Source organism: Agelaius phoeniceus, chromosome Z (assembly GCF_051311805.1).
Source record: "Agelaius phoeniceus isolate bAgePho1 chromosome Z, bAgePho1.hap1, whole genome shotgun sequence".
Lineage (NCBI taxonomy): Eukaryota > Metazoa > Chordata > Aves > Passeriformes > Icteridae > Agelaius > Agelaius phoeniceus.
In genome coordinates, this window is record NC_135303.1 from 84,310,985 (window position 1) to 84,329,460 (window position 18,476).

An 18,476-nucleotide genomic window follows, 5' to 3' on the forward strand; every position below is an offset into this window, starting at 1 on the left:
CCGAGTTGGGACATGCTGGTGAGCTGCACCTTTGGCAACTCCACTGCCCCAGAGTCCACCCTGAGCCACCCTTCCCTGCACCCTCACCGTCTCTCCTGGAAGAGGCTTGAGTTTGCCATCACGGGCAGCTGCCTTGGCTTCCTGCAAGTCCCTCTCCAGGCTCTGCACCAGACCCAGTGCAGAGTCTATCTCCAGAGGTCCACACGCCTCCTGAGCCTGTGACAGAGCAGAAGGGAGGGTGAGCAGGCGACCACTGAGCCCACCTGGGCTGCAGCAGAGACCAGAATCTGCCACCAGGCTGTCCCCACCATTCCCCACTGCTCTGCACAGTTGGTGTCTCACTGCAGGATGGAACTCAGCCTCTCACCTTCTGGGCTGCTGTGCGGAGCTCAGCCAGAGCTGCAGCCAAGTTCTTGGCACACTGGCTGAGCTGCATAGCAGAGGCTTGGTCCGTTATGGTGGGGACAGTGGCCTTGGCTGCAGCTACCATCTTCCCACCGGGCTGTTGGGCCAGAAAAAAAAGCAGTGAGAAGGGAACAAACAGGCAGCATTTCAGCTGCCTGTGTGCAGAAGATCTCCCAGTGTCTTAAAAGGGACAGGCACAGTAGGAAAGCTATAATGCCAGAGCTGGCATGGGAGGCTCTGGGCAGCACGGGTACCTGCAGGAAGTTCTGGCTGGCAGCAATGAGAGCCAGCTGGGCACTGGGGCTGTCAGGCTGGGACTGGCTTCCTCGCACACCTTGCACCAGCATCGGGATCTGCTCTGCCACCACCTGCCAGAGAATAGGGTCACTGGAGAGGATCACACATGGATTCAACCCAGGACCAGTGATCAAAAGACCAGCTCCTAGAGGACCTAAGTCAGAACCCCAGGGTCCAGTCTGACCACTGTGGTGGAGCAGGAAACACCAGCATAGCTAACGAGAGATGAGACAGGGAGAGGGAGCACAGGAGATGCTGGGGTCAGGCCCAGGCCCTTACCTTGCAGCTCTGCACCAGCTGCTGCTGAGCAGCGGGGTTCTTGTTGGAGGAGGAGGCGTGCTGTGCGGCGGCGATGGTCTGCGTGGCTGAGGCGGCGGCCTGCTTGGCTGCATGCTGGCACAGGGAGGCACAGGTTAACAATGGTAGTCTGTATTGAGCCCCCCTGCCATGATCAGGGCCCAGATCCCCCAAACAACTTCTCCTGTGCCTACTCCTGTGGCACCCAAGCATTCCCAGTACCCCAAAACAACACAGTGCACACAATGGAAGGGAGATCTCTCTGTGAGGCAGCATGGACACTGAAAGCATTGAAAAGGACTTTAGCCCTCTGAAAAGAGGAGTTGTATGGGGGCTCCTGGACAGGCCTTGCTCACTGACTGTGCTTGCTTGCCCTTTGCAGATCCTTGCCCAGCATCTCACCTCCAGCTTGTGCACAAGCTTCTTCTTGATGGCGTTCTGGGCTGCAGCATTGGTTGCCATGCGGAGCCCTTCTGCTGCCTCACGCAGCCGCTGCTGCTGCTCCTCGCTGTCTGGGTGGGCTGCAGCTCCCTGGAGAAAACAGAAAACCCATCACACCTCTCATGGACCATAGAGTCACTTCTCCTCCTGGAGCAGCACCTCTGCTCTGGCCCCCACAAGACAGCCCTGTTTATAGTACTTGGAAGATGCTCAGTCTCTCTGGAAGAGTCCAGCAGCAGGAGCAATAACAGCTCCTCTGCTATCACCCACAGCTTTCTGAAGCTCCTTCACAGGAGGAGCCCACGCCACAGGTCCCTGGCTCGATGCAAGACCTTGCTCTGGGAGCTGCTGCTCAACCAGGGGCTGCTCGTCCCCTACACAGCACTGAGCCAATAGCCCTGGACAGGGCTGAGGCCAAAGCCAGCATCCACCCTTCCCCACACACTGACCTTTGCAGCCTCCACCATCTTGGCAGTGGCATCAGCCAGGATCTTGGCTGCACTCAGAAGCTTGCGTGAATTCTCCAGGTCTGTCTCTCCCTCAGCATCAGCTTTGATAGCATTGACAAGGTCAGAGGTGGCCTGGGCCAGAATACGAGCCTGACGCACCATTTCCCCTGGAACAGAATGGAAGTGTGGCCTGTTAGCAAGTCCCAAGGGCTCTCTGATACCTCCCTACCCATTGTTCTCTGCCCTGGGTGTCACACTCTCACCTGCATCGCCCATGGAGCTGAATATATTCTCAGTGACGTTGAGGATGGTGTCAGTGGCCTGGTCGTAGCGCCCGATGGGCTGCCCACCCAAGGCATGCTGCTTGATGTGCTGCAGCAGGTCATTCAGGGCCTGGGTGACAGCCGTGGCTGCCACCCCCACCTGCTTCAGGAGCTGGTCATCACTGGTGGCTGCCTTAGAGGCCTCCACACAACCCTCAGCCGATTTGGCCACCAACTTGCCAGCCTCAATCAGCTGCTCCTGGCAAACTGGGGAGCTAATTGTGGGAGCCACAACCTGGAAGGGAGAACAAAGGCTGGGCAGCAAGCATTGTATGCTCCATGGAGGAGCTATCCCAAACTTCTGCTCCTCAAAGTAAATCATCATTGCTTGGGCAGAGCGGCAGGGCCTCCAACAAGAGGCAGCCCACACTTCCTGTGCCAGATTCCCAATGCCCTGCCTTAGGACATGTGGTCCTGGCACACCTAGGACCCCGCTGCAAAGCTGCCCCCCAGCTCACACCCATGCTAAGGCAGGGGTTAACCTTGCTGCTTACCTTGGTGCAGGCCACCAGCTGGGAGGTGGAGAGGGCGCACTGGGTGGCCGCTGCGATCACCTGTGTCTGCAGCGCGGCATCCTCTGTTTTCTGAGCCACATTCTTGGCTTTGAGCACCAGCGCAGCAGCAGCGTTGGCCACCGCCTTTGCCAGCTGCATAAGCATGTCCTGGGAGGGGACAGAAAGGGTCAACGAGGCAGCCATGGCAGTAGGAGCAGCCGCAGCCATCTGCAAGGCTCTCGTGAAATATTCAGATGGGAAATGTGAGCCCTCAGGGCCCTTTCATCCACTCTGTCCCAGCACCAGCAGCACTGAATAGCTGGAAAGGCTGGCAGCACCTTGATCCCATCTCCACTGTTTTCTACAGCTGGCAGTGAGGCCGTAGCCTGGCCCTGAGCTGCAGCCTGCACTGCCATGAACACCACCCATAGGAGCTTGGGCAATACTCAGCATCACTGCAGTACCCATTCCCCAGACAACCACCTGTCCCCAGTTGTACCACAGCAAGAACCAGCTGCAAGGCACTGCTGGTACTTCCTGGATTTGATTGGGTTTGTAAACATTTAAACACAGTGAAAAGATGACAAACCCTTCCGGCCAAACAGCAGGCACAAGTCAGCCCTGGCACACCCACACCATGGGCAGCTGCCAGCAAGAGGCAAGTGGGACACGCTCCCATGCTGGCCACCTGCATTGCAGGTATGCCAGCTATTTTTATTTTCAATTCTAACTTGTTGGCTGACAAGATAGAATTCATCTCTGCTGTTATTCCTGAAGCTAAAAGAGAGGTGTGACAAGGCAACCAGCCTCCTCTCTCCTGGGTGGCAGGTACACAACTGTTGCCAGAGGCAACAGGCAGGGATCAGCACACAGTGAACTGCTTTCCTGCAGGGCACCAGATATGACAGCATGCTGCAGCCTTCAGGATTAGACCCTGCGGCACACTGCTGGTGAAAACTGGTAGCACCACTCCTAAATAGCAAAAATCCTGGTAGGCAGGGCAGGGCTCTCTGCCTACTGCAACTGCCAACCTCCTGCTGTGTGTGTGATCACAGCAAGCAGTGCTGCACCCCACAACAAGTAGCCACCAAACCAGAAGAGTCACAGCACCCCCTCGCCTCCTGCAAGCCAAGACTACTCCAACTGCAATCCATCACCTTGTGCGACAGGAGGAAAGACAGAGTGCATGCATCCAATGCAAGAGTCCCCAGACCACTGCATCTGAGCCCATCAAAGGAAGTACATACACTCGGGTCTGACAACTGTGAGGCAGAACATCCTGCTGCTTGACTGCAAATTGTCTTCCAGGTCCAAAATCTGACCTTTGGGAATATTCTATCCTGGCACTGCTGCATGGCCAAACATGGCTTTTTGCCCTGCTCCTAGCTTTTCTGCTCCCCTCGGATCTTTCAAGGCCTCTCTACTCAATTGAATCTGTGTGGCTGCCATGAACAGAAACCCCTTCTTTCTGGAGCATTTTGGTCTCTAATATGTCTGAATTGTCCTCCCCAGCACAGTGCTACCTCCTTTGTGCTGGCAGGAGCAATCATGGGAAAGCCAGCTGGCAGTCAGCTCATCTAAAAAAAACTGCCACACAAGGCTCCACCCATACTGGGTCTCTGATGGGGACAGGCAGGCAGCTCCCACTGGCAGGGAGCAGCAGGCAGGAACTGAGGTGGCTGCAAGGTGATCTCCAGAGCAGCACTTGCTCCAGCAGCAACCCGAGTGCATGGACTTCTGAGATCCAACCACCAGAAAAGCAGAATTTTGCAAGAGCCCTTCTCCAAAGATTTCAGATTATAGTTCCCAGAGGAGCCCCCTTCACACCGGAGATGGCAGGGACCACCAAGCCAAGCCAGGCCTGTTTTACCGTCTTTGGTTCAGAGGAAGGCAGGATCCAAGCACACTGGTTTTCTGGGATCTACATAGAATCCACAAGATAAGAGCTGTTATATCACTCTAGAGACAGAGATGGGCAATGGTCTGTCCCCTCCCTCACAAAGTCACCACTGGGCACCGGCGAACATTCAGCTTGGGCTCCTCCTGTGAGGTCCTGTGCAAAGGCCAATAGTTTTACAGAGTGGCTGTCCTTGGTTGCTGCTGGGTGCACTCACCTGGAACCGGGGGTCAGTGTCACTCTCCCCTATCTGCTGCAGCAGCTCCCCACTGGTTTGCCCCACCAGGCCAGCAGCCTGCAGGAGATTCTGGCGAGGCTGCAAGGAACAAGGCAAAACCGACACAAGGCTCATGAGCAAGCCTTAAAACTTCGCTCAGTGGTTTCCCTTGGTTTCCCCCTTCCTCTCAGCCCCACAGTCCCCCCAGCTCCCCACCTCAGCGCTGGCAGGCTGTGCTGTTTTCAGCAGGTCTGAGACGGCGCTCGCCAGGTTCTTGGCTGCCTGCAGAAGCTGCCGCCCGTTCCCCCCCTCATCCTCCATCAGCGCAGCCAGCAGCTTCACACCCTTAGACATCTCCGTCAGGTTGGAAGAGATGGTGGTGACAGCGCAGCCCACGGCGGTGTAGTCCGTGTCTGCTGGATCCCCTGCACAGGGAAGAGAGGAGTCAGGATGGGATGTGCTCCAAGTGATGCTACAAGAGCATCCCCACATCTGTCACTGATATGGTTTTCCTTTCTGGGAGCAGAAGGAGTCTTTCAGCCAGATAAGAGAGACCAAGCATTTTACTGAACTGGGGTATCCCTCTATCCCAACTCTCCATATACCTGCAGTGAGGTTGACGACTGAGGCCGTGCCAGCAGTGATGGCATCCACTTGGGAGTGGATTTCATGCTTTGACTCATCCATCTTGTTTTTGCGCCATGCTTTTGATGCCTGAGTGGGGAGAACAGGATCAGGAGAAGGTGGTAGAAGTAGTCAGTAGCTGCACACATGCTCACATAGAGAAATGCAAGGAAGAGGATAAAAAGAAAATAGTGGGAAGACTTGTAACCATCCAAATTCTCTAGTCCACCCTGACCAAACAACATGACCAAGTGTCCCCTCCATGTCTGCCCACAGAGTGGGATACAACCCCATCTCTTTTCAGGCAGCAGGTCTTCCCAGGAGCTGGTAACACTTCTTCTGGGAATGTCACCAGCCTCACCCAGCCCAGCTTCCAGCAAGGTCCACCCCCAGCACCCCACCTTCACCCAGCACTCACAGCATCCTGCCCAAGAGGTGGCAAGGTCTCAAAGTCGTCCAGCGTGGCCTGGGCTGCATGCACAGCCTGCATGCTGGAGTTGATAGTGCCAGTCAGGGCTTGCTGGGCCGAGGTCTGCAACACAAAGACAGAATGAGTGAGATATGCCAAAGGTTTGGAATCTAGGATTATATATTTGGCTCAAATGCTCTTCTGCAATGTGCTGCTGATGGCACCGCTCTAGGTAGGTCTCCACAAAGCGGGGTGGACTCAGCAAAAAGGGAGTTTCCCCTCTGCAACTCCCACTGGAAAATGCCTCATCCCACCACAGTTACAACTAAGTCTCACAGTTAAGCAGCTCTCGGGGAGTGGGGAGAAGATGCTGTGAGATCCCAAAAGGCTTTCACAGCAAGTGCCCACAACAGACTGCATGGGGTAAAAGAAATTGGCCTCCTCATGACCTTTTCCAAGTGTTCCTCCAACTGCATAGGAGTTGGGGGCACCAAAACATGGCGTTGGGTTCTGCTGCAAACCACAGACCTAGTGGGGCTGAAATGAGAGGCTGCAGTCCCTAGCCAGACTAAAGCGCTGGGATGTAGCTCAAGTTTGCAGAGGAGGTGCAGGTGGACACTGGCTCAGCCAGGCCAGCAAGCACACAAAGCCAGTGGCACAAAGCTCCTGCCCTTCACAGCAAGACAATGCTTGGTCATGGACCCAAACAGATCGGTCTACACAAGCCTGACAGTCACCTCTCAGAGTCTGTGCCCTATGGTGAGCACAAGAAGAGCTTACCAGGGGAGGCATGTGCCCTCGGTGCATCTGGCCACTGGTGATTTGCAGCTGAGGCTGTGGCATCGTGCCCACCTGGAAGTTTTCTGGCCCTCCAGCCCCTGTCCGCATGATGGCTGGCAGGGCCACTGAGCCCAGCTCTGCCTTGCCTACACGGTTAAACTGCTGCTGCACGACTGTCGACCTGAAATGGAGAGAAATACCAGGTAAAGGAATGCCTACAAGCTCTGCGAGCGTGGCAGCTCCTCCTCCTTGCTGTGCTGCAAGCTTTGCTGGAGCACACTCTCCATTCAACTTGTGTTTGGCAGCTGCCTTGCTCCTGGGAGACTTACTTCTTTGGAGACACAGAGTCTTCCAGCATGGTGGACTCCTCATCACCCTCCAGTCCAAAGTGGTCTTTGCTCTTTTTCTGCAAAGAGAAAGAGAAAATGATACCCCCAAGCCCTCCCCTTCTCCTGCAGCCCAGACACCATATCAGCTCACAAAGGGTGACCCAGGGCAGGGTCCCCCTGCCCTGCCTCCAACTTTCTCAGCAGTACCATCAGCCAATGGCTGTTTGGAGGCAGCTGGAAGGCACATTTTGTATGCCTCTCTGGAGAGGGGCTATCAGTGCCCTTCTCAGCACAGCCTCACCTTTTTGAGGATGATATCAATGTAGCCAGCAATCAGCTGGGCAATCTGTTCCCCTTCTGTCGTCTGCACTGAGTAGTAACCATCCTGGTAATCTCCAAAATCCTGCAACAGCAGGGCACAGGGTAGCACCAGAGCAGGGCACTGGCAGCCATCCTGAGCCCCTCTGGTATGCACTAAGCACCTGAGCACCAGCCATCAAAGCAAGCACTGGGAGAGGCACCAGAGGAGGGCAGGGCTGTGCCACCATGGAGCAACAGCCGAGAGAGGGGCTGGAGTGAGAGCACCCCCCTACAGGGGTACCAGCGGGAAGGAGGCATGGGAGACCAGTGCTGGTCCCTACCAGGGTGAAGCTCTTGGGTGAGGCTGCCCAACGCTTGATGTTGGTCAGGCTCCACTCCTGAATCACTTCCTTGGTCTTCTCGTCCACGCGCATCACGCACTCCTTGGTGATCCCCAGCAGCCGTGGCACCAGCTTGTTCTTCCCCTTCATCTTCTCCTGCAGGCCATAACAGAAGGTCTGTGGCTATCCCCAGGATAGATCCACAAAGGCAGAGATATCTGAGGTCTGCCATAGCTACCAAAACACCTGCAAGGCCACACTTTCTAGTGGTGACAATTATCACAACTTGACGATGTTGAATATAACTTGACAATGAGAAAAAACATGAACCAAGGAGTAGGAAGGCAGTGCACAGGGAAATGCAACAGGGGAGATGCAAAAAAAAAACCTGGAGCAACATAGGTTGGGGGGAAGCAGCTGGAGACACAACAGATGGATGCTGAAGAAGCAGAATTTTGGTGAGTCTGAAGTGGGATCAGGGGGATGCTGCTGTACCTTGACCAAGAAGAAGGAGACCCCATAGGTCTTGAGGGAACGGGCAAGTTTCACATAGCGAACTTTGGCTTCGATCTCACTTATGTTCTGACATTGCTTGTGGGCCTGCAACAGCAAGACAGAACATTGCACCAGATCCACAGTCCTGCTTTACACCACTGCACAGCTCTTCCGAGCTCTCCCCACCCCACCGGCATCCCCTGCACCAGCTCTGATCTCTGAGACCTCAGGAGCTGCCTTGTCTGCCCACCTACAGCTCCTGCTCCTGTTTCTCACCCACCAGACCAGTGTGTGCTGCCTCCTCAGACAGGAGTGCCTCAGCCTTTAGTGAGGAGGAACAGTAAGTCCAGATCTCAACCTCCCCACTGCACATACCATGAAAATCTTGCGTTCTCCTTTCTGCTTGATGTACTCCTTGGGCAGGAAATCCTTGAGCCTGCCAAAAGACAGCCAAGTGAGTTGTTAGCAGCAGAGCCCAAAGCCAGTGTCTGTCCTTGATTATGAACAAGTCCAACTGAAAGTCACAGACAAGGGCATAAGCTGAAGTATTTGGAAGCAGTAAGAATGTGGGAGAGATTGCTGCAGTTATGAAAGCTGTCCTTGGATTTCCCCTAGTTAAGAGTGGGGTAAAGGTGCTGATAATGCAGCCCTTTGTGTGGCATCAAGGCAGGCCAGGGGTTGGCTGTGGCCACCCCCACAGCAGCTGACTGCATGGCCCTATAGGGCTACCAGAGGATGGGGGGCTGGCAGCCCTCATAGCTGGTGTGGATCCCTATGATTGGGCACTGTGCTGTGGGGGAGGAGAGGGGTTGCACCAGGGGCACTCCCAGAGCCCCACAAGGCAGTGTGGCACTGGGTGCTGCCAAGCTGCCTCAGCTGCCTCAAGACAAGCCCAGGGGCTCCTCAGGACACTCACTCCAGAAAGCCTGGCTTGTGCTTCTGCTCGTTGTATGGCCCAAACTGGATCTGGCACTGGTAGCCAGCAAACTCACAGGCTTTGTCAAAGGAGACAGGGTGGGAACCGTTCAGAATGTCGTCACGAGCCTGTTTGGGAACAGAAGACACCATTGTGGGCTAGGCAGCCACGCAGCCCTGTCACTGCTCTCCTCCATATCAAGCACGACATGTTTTACAGACTTAAAAGAAGTGGTTCTGAAAAACAGGCGTATGTAGGACCAGGCTGTTCCCTACAGGCATCAAGTCTGGGAAAGGAACAGCAGCAGGATTTCAGGATAGTTCCTACCAGACAGAGCTGACATGGGATTCCCTGGGGAGCTCTGAAGTACACAAAGGACAGGGCTGGGATTGCCAGTGTTGGCTCTTAGCCAGGACATAGCTGGGTATCCCAAAGTACCTCCCCATCATGGCTCCTGACAAAACCTTCAGCCACCAGACTTGTCAGGGGCTGGCAGGAGGCAGTGGAACCAGGTGCTCTGGGAAGCTGTACCTGCACATAGAGCAGGTTGAGCTGCACAGGATCTCTCGAGTCCACGTTCTGATCAGAGTAGAAGAACTTGCGCCGCAGCAGCAGTGTTTCATTGTCATCAATGCCTTGTTCACGCAGGGTCCGGCCGTGATCCAGCCAGTTCACTGCAGACAATGCCAGGGTGTGAGCAGGGACAGGCACCAAGGCACGGCTGGTCCTGGCCCCAGGGCTGCTTATGCTGAATGAGGAATGGATGTCTGCCTGATGCATCCCAGCTCTCACCCATCTGCCCTGGGCCCACAGGCAGGAGATGTTCTAGGAAGTGTGGACACATGTTCCTTCATCCACATGTTTCTCTTCACACCCTCTTCCCCTCACAGGGGTCCCTACTCCCCTCCCCCAAGGCCGTCGGCACAGGCTGACCCCATTCCCAGTATACCTACACTCATCATCTGTGTGCAACTTCTGTTTGAGCTTTTCCATCTTCTTCTCATCTCGCAGCAAGGTCTTGTCCTTCTTGAGGGTGCCAGTAACCTCTTCTTTCTTCTCTTCCATGATCTCCCGTACAAGTGAGTACTCATCATAGTTGGTGATGCCTGCAGGAGAGCAGAGAACCAAACTCAGAAGGACTGTTCTGCCAAACAGAGAGCATGGAGCAACGCAGGGGTGCAGAGCAGTATCCCCTCCCTAGTGTCACGCACCCCTCAGATACCCCTGCTGCCAGGCCATCTGCCACAGAGCTGCTGCTGCTTCTCCCCCAGAAACCCGTCAGATTCTGCCATTCTTTCCCCACCTCCCTTCTTCCCCCCCGTCACTGTCCTCTCCTCACCAATCCGGGCACATATTGTCATGAGCATGTCCGTGACAGTTTTGGAGTCATCCACCATCACCGTTTTCACTGTCCCATCCAGCATGCGGATCTTCAGGGGCCGCTGCTTCTTCTTGTACTCCATGGTATCCTGCAGGCACAGCGGAGCACAGCTACCAGCAGTGGCACCAGTGCAGGGCACCCACACCCCACAGTCAGGCAAACAGCTCCCCCCTGCCTGGTGCAATAGTGGGCTGACAGGGCATGCTGCAGGGCACAACACAAGGCAGCACAGCAGGCACCCACACCACCTCCACGCCGTGAGCAAGACATCCAACCACGGAGCGAAGGATGCAGCTCGAAGGATGTAGGATGGATACCTACCCCATTGCGAAGCATGTAATAGTCCAGAGCCTTCCCAGCCTCCAGCCAGATCCCTTTCTTTGGGTCTTCATCCGAGAGGAAGAGCCCAAAATCATTGGCTGAAAAACAGGTACAGTCTCTAACAGGGTAGTCCTGAGCAGCATAATGGCCACCATAATGCCACTCTGTGCCCAGGGATATGCACTGGTGCAGGCCAGTGTGTGAAGCACAGCAGCCCTGTGAAGGCTGGAGCCCAAACCTAATGACAAACAAACAAAGCTGGCACACAAGCTCTGAGGTTTTACCACAGTTATCTGTGGAAAAAATCATCTGCAGCATGCCTACGCAACATTGAACTTGGAACTGACAGACACAACAGAAGGAAGAGCTTGCAGTTGGGGCTGACAGCTCTCTGAAATCTTCAGTGCAATGTGTAGTAGTAGTGAAAGCAAGGTAGTAAAATGCTGGGGGAATCACCAGGAAGGGTGCTGGGAACTGGTCTATAAAATCTAGGCAATCCACATTTAAGAGTACTCTCTGATAGTAGGGTCTGCATCTCCTCAGGACACAGTACAGTTTGAAAAGATACAGAGAGACAACCTGAATGATGGAACTTAGAGGAGCTGGGACTCCTTTTTTTGCTGAACAAGAACCAGCTCAAAGCTTACAAGGTCTCAGAGGTGGTGAGTAAATATCATTCACCAAATCCTGCTCCCTCAGGGTGGAGTGCCTGGTGAAAGGGCTGCTGCTGGAGCCTGGCCAGTGACTCCCCAGCTCAGACCTACAAGGACAGACCCGTTTTTATGTAGCAAGAGGCCAGGACCACGCCTGCCTTTGCCCTGGAAAGGTCCTTCTCCACCTCTGCAACAATCCTGCCCCGCAGGCTGTCTTGGTTGGCTATGTTTATAACTCGTCATCTTGTTGGCAGCTCTCTTTGGGGAGGGACAAATTCCTGAGCCGCCCTGCGCCTGCCTGGCTAACACTGCTGTTAAGATCCTACTTAACAGGGAGCAAAAAAAAATCATGAAAGCTTGCCATTTTATTTTTGAAGTAAAAAAAGAACAACAAAAAACCAAAGTGTTTTCAAACCAAATTCCAAGAGGATAAATCCAAAGCACTGAAAACTGAGCAGCTTGCCCCAGATCCATGGGTTGGGTGGGGAGAGGCACTTCCTGAGACAGAGCAAGAGCAGAGCTGGAAACTTACACCAAAGCTCTCCCAGCCCAAAGGTGACAAAAAAACAGGGCAGCTCAATAAAGGAGCCCGAGTGCCGCTGTGTAAGGACAGCAAAGAGAAGTAAAAGCTGCAAGGAACACATAGGAAAAGAAAGGCTGTGAGCAACTGAAAAGGAACGCAGGAATAAGAAGTTCCCTTTAAGGCCTTCCCCTTGCTGCTTTTTTTATAAACAGGCTGGCTCACACCCAGGAGCAGGAAATGCAATGCTCCTTCCAACACCACTATAGCCCTGCATATCCAAAGACATCCAGCCCCTTGCTGAAGCTGAAAGCCATAGTCTGCTGGACTGCTGACCAGCCGGGCATGGTGTAAGAAGGCATTTCCTTTCAACCTCAAGGAATGTGCTGCTCCCAGATGTCGCTGCACTCCCCCTCCTCTTCCCACGACTCTTGACCTCCACTTTGCTGTCTTTTCTCCGTGGCACAGCCGCTTCTGGGGGTTGTAGGGACTCAGGAGAGCCCCTGAGACAGCGTCCCAGAGCTCCGACCCCCCATCCATGATGGGGACAGGCCACATCCGCGTGGGTGTGAGTCACATCATGAGCTCATGAGCCATAGACTAAATTGTGAGCCTAGCGGCAGCAAGAAAATACTGGAGCTGAGGCAGCCTAGAAAGGTAATGGAGCACCAGCAGGGGTCTGGCAGAGAGCTGCCAGTGGGATACAGACCCAGGGGAGATTATATATAGCCCAAGAAATCAAAAATTAACTCAAATGGTTTATTAATGTTTGCTATGACCCCTGCAACTGTTTAAACCCACATAGCCCTAGCTAGTGGTGATGAATGTAAGTAGGACAGAAGAGCAGAGACAGAAAGGGCAGTGGACTCAAACTACTTATAGAGTTATTTAACTTCTCAATGTGGTTTCCTAACTTCTAAACACACAAACTTTCTTCTGGGGCATTGAGGAGGGAGTCTGAGAAACTCAGACCCTCACATCAACTGGGCAAGAGGACTTGGACCCCACTCCCCCCACCCCACCACTTCTCTGGCAAAGTGCCAGAGAGCCACAGACAGAAAAGAAAAGGGAGATGAGAGAAATGCCAGGAGCTAAGCCAAGGCAGTCCTGGCATGGCAGCCAGTCCCACCATGGACTTACACTGTCCTATCTGTGCCTCAGGCACCCGCTCACGGATCATGCGGCAGGCGTCGTACACCATGGTGGAGGGCTCAAACTGCATCGTCTTCACCACATTGCCGATGCTGATCTTCAGCGAGAGGGCAACCATGGTGGCGGCTGGGCTGTCCCCACTCCGGCGTCACCTGCCGGAGGAGACAGACAGTGAGCTCTGACTGCTGGCCCCAAACAGTGTGCAGCGTGCTTGCTCCCTCCTCCTTCGGCAGCACCGGAAAGCCAGGATCCAGCTTCCAGTGGCAAGGAAGGGCTGCAGCCTGTGCCGGCGAGCCTGTGAGAGGTCCCACCTTCCAGACCCTGGGACCTGAGACCAGCACTGGGACCCCTACCTCCTTGTCCTAAGGTCCTAAAGCCAATTTTACTTGCCCTGTGGGAATGACAGCAGCTGGTACCCAAGAAAGATACTGCCAGAGAAAGGAAGTGACCATGAGGGAGCACACTAGATAAGCTGTGAGAGCATGATGGAAGGCGTTATAATTAAACCTGCCATGACACAGAAGCCACAAGAGGAAAACCAAGCTTTCACCCAGAGCAGGCAGGGCCCGGGCCCAGCTATCAGGACCCCTTGTGTCACCAGCAGACAGTGCTGAGCTGGTAGCTGGAGCACAGAGGGATGGAAAAGCCTGAAGCTGCACGGGGAGGCAAGATAAGGGCACCAGGCATTGAATTCACACATTAAATGCAATTACTCGGGAAAAGCACCACTCACACCCGAGATGTGCTCATGAGATCAGGGTCTGTGGCAGCAGATACCAACCCAAGGCACAGGATGATGCACAGGAGGGCAAGGGACCACCTGTGACAGGTATCACTGCATGGGCATACAAGAGCCACACCACGACATCTGAAAAAGGACTCAAGCAGGGTCCAGCTTGAAGGATCAGCTTCATAGAACACAATCACAGAATCATCAGGGTTGGAAGATCACCTAGTCCAACCACTCACGTAGCACTACCACAGTAACCCCTAAATCATTAGATCATATCACCTAGCACCAGATCCAGATGCCTCTTAAACACCTACAGGGATGGTGACTCCACCACCTCCCTGGGCAACCTACTCCAATGCCTCATCACCTTAACAGTGATTTTTAAAATTTTTTTGTTGATATCTAATCTGAACCTTCCCTGTCTCAACTTAGGGCTATTTCCTCTTGTCCTCTCACTGCAGGCATGGCAGGAGAGACTGGCCCCCATCTCACTACAACCTCCTTTCAGGTAGTTGCAGAGCTCAGACTTAAAGGACTGCACAGAGCAACTTCTGAGGAAGCGTTCCTCAACAGAGCTCCAATACACCAGAGCTTTAATAACACCTAATCAGAACTGCAATATCTTTATTGCAGAGTAAAAGCTGAAAGAAGTAACCGAAGTAAAAGGAGGTCATACATAAGTGCCCCACTTGCCTCATGCAGCTTGTAAGGGCCTTTCCCTTCACAGATCTACTGTGAAACAGCTTTCAGCGCTTTCCCAGGTTGCCAAATGCCTCAGAGTCCCTCCCAAGTCCTTTGCTCCTGCCCCACTGCTCCATGCCCTCCTCAGAATTCCCTGTCCCTGTCTGGCCCCAACCCAATGCCCTCCAGCAGGGACATGCCTTTTCCCCTCCCTGAGTGCCTGCTCATACAGAGCGAGTCCCCTGTTCTGCTGACCCAGGCTGCCTTGTCCTTAAACTCCAGTGATGGGAGGATGCAAGAGCACTGGTGGGATGCACATCTGCTTATTCTCTTTTAGATTCATTTGCTCCTACCAGACTTCCTATTATGGCTGTCAGGGAAAGCTGATCTTGCATCCTCAGCCTGGCCTGGGAAGGTTCTTGGGTAAAATCTGCTGGCAGCCTTCCTCGCAGTGCAGCAGCACTTGGTGAGTCTGTGCATCCCTGCCTGGCACTGCCAGCTCTAGTCCCCCTGGGAGGGGGTACACCAGCAGCAGGCTGCTCTCAAACACAGACCTGAGCAGCCTAGGGGCAGGATCCGTGTCCAGTTTTGGCCAGGAGCAAGTCACAGGGCAAGGGCTCCGCTCCTGCAGAGCCATAAAGCCACGCTGGTGGTGCAGGGTGGGAGGCAGGGACCAAGGAGCGTGCCGCCTCCGCCAGCACATGGAGCGGCTCCAGCTCTGCATTCCTGAGCCGTTCTGCAATGTTTCTGTGGAGGCCCGTGGCCCCCACTGTCTCCGCTGCTGAGGAATGAAATGCACTTCAGCTCCGGAGCGACGGAGCCCATCGGCGGAGGAAAGGAGGTGGCAGAGGCACCCGCCCCTGCCATTGCCATCTATCCGGAAGCACTAGCAAAGCTGTGGAGCTGAACAAACGAGGAACACCCTGTCATGGAAAGGGTTTTCCAAGTATTTTATATGCAGGGCGGGCTGCTGCGGTCACCAGGCCAACTTCTCTACATCTAAAAATATTCTCAAATTGAGCATAAAGCTGCTTTCCATCCCTCTGCAGGAAAAGGAGAACATGCCACTGACAAGACAAGGTCAGAGACCACAGAGGAAAGAGTGGAGGACGTCAGACAGTAGAGAGGAACTGAGAGGAGCCAGGACATCTGCCACTAGTTCTGCATCCTCTTCTTGCCCTCACAAAGCCACCCAAAACCAGGCGTGCACCAGAGGCACCCCTTAGCACATCCTTCACAGGGGTCATTGTGCTTCCCAAGACCCCACAAGAAGATGACTGCTCAAGCCTTCCCACTCCCAAACACAAAAAAATTACAGAGCTCAGCAGGGAAGATGCTGATGACATCAAGGAAAACCTCAGAAAAAAGGGAGATGGTTCACTTCAATTTCCATATTCTATGGAAAAAGTCAAGGCTCTAGCAGCTGAACTTTGTTCACAGCAGTGTCTAGAGTAGAAACATCCTCTGCTGCAAAAGGACACCTTCTCAAACTGGGGTGAGGTTTGCCAGCAAAACGTGGCAACTAATCACACAAGGTTTGCAAATCTGCTGCCCAGTGCGAGGGCATCAATGCAGGGCTTGGCTCCTATAGATCTCTCCGCTCTGTGAACCATGTGGAGAGAGAAAAGCTGGACTGGATGTAACAAATGAGACAGCGTGGGAGCCTGGCACTGCAAACCAGAAAAAAAAAGGACAGTGAAACTCAAGCTGTCCCCCTAGAAAGAAGAAAAACAAAAAACCCAAACAAACCAAGTCTTGATGAACACACACCAAATTTTTGCTGGCTCACCTCCAGAGAAAGCAAACCCATTCTCAGTCAAACCTATTCTCAATCACGTTGTCAGTATGCAAAAACAGATAAGGCACCAAAACAGCCGGGTTAACACACTTCTGCATTTTATAGCAAGTTGTGTGCAACCCTTTTTGAACCATGGGCACACTTCTGAGCCAATCCCAAGACGATGACGGGGAGGGGTTAACCTTGGTGGGGTCCCACCACTTCCCCTGGGAGCTGCTGCAGCTTCCTCCATTGCACCCCACGCAAGGTGAGCAAAACCGAGATGGCGGCAGAGGCCTCCGGGCTCTGCCTGAGGGCAGGGTCAGTGCAGGCAGGGCTGCGGGCAGACGGGACCCGTGTGGCCCAAGGAACCACTGTGACATTGCCAGGGACATTGACAGTGGGTTTTTGCTCACGTGATGGAATTACTGTATTTTTTGCTGGAGGAGTTCACTGCTGTAATAACAGTTACATGGAAGGGTTTGTGTCTTAAAAGACAAAAAAAATCAAGCAAAATTCAACTGCGGACAGCTGGAACACTTGTGATGAGTTTCCAGAAAAAGCTGCAAATCTTCAGATGCAACAGTTCTGCCATTTTTATTACGTTCTCTCTTAAGGGATACTCCAAAAGAAGTTTTGTAATGGGGTTTGGTTTTTTCCTTCTTTTTTTATGGCAATACCAAATTTCACCTGGGAAAAGCCCCACTGCAGGAAGCTTTATCAGCTGCAAACCATCCCAGTGCTGGGGTTTTCCACAGGCACAGTCAAGTCAGTACAGCCACTAGCACAGCTAGGAAGATACCAAGCCACCAAAACACAATGTCTGCAGCAGCGGCTTGGCCATCATGTCAGCATCTTCACTCCAGCAGCATCAACAGGGTCAAAAATTAAGCTGATAAGAAGCCAGACTAGACTCTGGCTGGGTTCTCCAGTGCAGGACCAGTACACACAGCCACAGCAGGCACTGAGGTAGACAGGGCTCAGCCCTGCACCAATGGGAAGGCTGAGCCAGCAGCCCCAGCTGGTTTAGTGTCACACGCTGCTGAGACCGTTCAGCCCAGTTCCTCTTTCCCAGCTGCATGTCCACGTCAGATGGGAGGACAGTTTCTTCCAGCTGAGGCTGAGCTTGCTCCCGGGTAGCATGAGTGGCTGTCAAGGCCAGACACAGCACCCCTGTGACCACTCCACTGTTACCCATGGCTAGGACAGGAGCATCCTCTCACTCCTGCAGGGAGGGCAGCCCTGCTCTGCATGGGAAATGGGCAGGGGCCAGGCAGCTGGGCTGGAGGATCGCAGCCGCAGCCTGCCTGCCTGCTCACATGCACTGAGCTGAAGCAGCTCCAGCTATTGACTGCCAACATTTCGCACACATCTCACATCCTGTCTGCTCCTGCTGGGCATCCCTTGACCTCCAAAGGAATGGAGCACAAATTGTGGCACCTCTAGACTGCCCATGACGAAGGCGGGCACGGGGACCAGTGGGACTCCAGCCGCAGCCTCTCCTGCATCCTTAGCAAGCTGGTCCTCTAGCACAGGACCCCAAGAGCAGGGGTTGAGGTGCAGTTCATGCTGTTACAACCTCTGGAAAGCACTGGGTGCCCTGATCCAGGCACCCATGGTTCCCACAACAAGCAACTTGCCCAGCACTGTGCTGCTGGGCAGGCAGAAAGGTGAAAGAAAGAGGAGAGCATGGGTGCATTCTGGGGTCATTTCACCCAGCAGCCAGCAAAGCTCAGTTCTGAAAAGAGGGGCACCCCACAGGACCCTCTTCCCCTTTCCTCAGCGTTCCCACTCCCCCTTCTCTAAATCTAATGGGATGTGACACTTTGGGAAGCACCAGATTCCTGCTGCTGCCATTCAGCAAGGGAACGGAGTGCTTGACTGGTGCTTCCCATGCACCATCACAGATTCACTTAGCACTTGGGCGCTTTCACCCTATGACCCAGGGACAGGCAGGTGGTCTGAATCCTCCACTGGGAACTCACAGCTTTTGGCAAAACTAAAGATCTCAAAAATATGTGCCCTCCCCTTCTCAGCAGTGAGGCTCGGAGAGAGAGAAGGGAGTAAACAATTATCGCTACCAAATATGGGTCTAACAGCCAGCGATGAAGCCACGGCAGAAGCATGTAGACATCCTGCCGGCAGATTCAAAGGGATGGGGAATTTGCAGGGGCTGGGGCAGGATCCGGCAGGGAACAGCCAGAGGATGGGGCAGTGTTTCCCCCTGCTTGGTCAGTTGCTTCG

General features: G+C 53.9%; 1 protein-coding gene across 1 annotated transcript in view; it reads right to left on the minus strand.

The window, feature by feature from the left end:
* Positions 1–18,476, minus strand: part of TLN1 (talin 1) — a 35,000-nt gene that overhangs the window by 15,599 nt on the left and 925 nt on the right. The window contains exons 2-25 of the mRNA XM_054651603.2: positions 13,030–13,193; positions 10,717–10,814; positions 10,354–10,483; positions 9,968–10,120; positions 9,546–9,688; positions 9,015–9,142; positions 8,474–8,534; positions 8,099–8,203; positions 7,604–7,759; positions 7,264–7,365; positions 6,963–7,039; positions 6,634–6,814; positions 5,863–5,976; positions 5,426–5,534; positions 5,037–5,245; positions 4,821–4,919; positions 2,707–2,874; positions 2,153–2,447; positions 1,890–2,056; positions 1,402–1,530; positions 982–1,095; positions 660–773; positions 368–502; positions 88–216 (exon numbers count right to left, since the gene is read on the minus strand). Coding sequence (XP_054507578.2) covers positions 88–216; positions 368–502; positions 660–773; positions 982–1,095; positions 1,402–1,530; positions 1,890–2,056; positions 2,153–2,447; positions 2,707–2,874; positions 4,821–4,919; positions 5,037–5,245; positions 5,426–5,534; positions 5,863–5,976; positions 6,634–6,814; positions 6,963–7,039; positions 7,264–7,365; positions 7,604–7,759; positions 8,099–8,203; positions 8,474–8,534; positions 9,015–9,142; positions 9,546–9,688; positions 9,968–10,120; positions 10,354–10,483; positions 10,717–10,814; positions 13,030–13,159 — 3,246 coding nt within the window. The 5' untranslated portion in view covers positions 13,160–13,193. The remainder of the gene's footprint in view (positions 1–87; positions 217–367; positions 503–659; positions 774–981; positions 1,096–1,401; positions 1,531–1,889; positions 2,057–2,152; positions 2,448–2,706; positions 2,875–4,820; positions 4,920–5,036; positions 5,246–5,425; positions 5,535–5,862; positions 5,977–6,633; positions 6,815–6,962; positions 7,040–7,263; positions 7,366–7,603; positions 7,760–8,098; positions 8,204–8,473; positions 8,535–9,014; positions 9,143–9,545; positions 9,689–9,967; positions 10,121–10,353; positions 10,484–10,716; positions 10,815–13,029; positions 13,194–18,476) is intronic.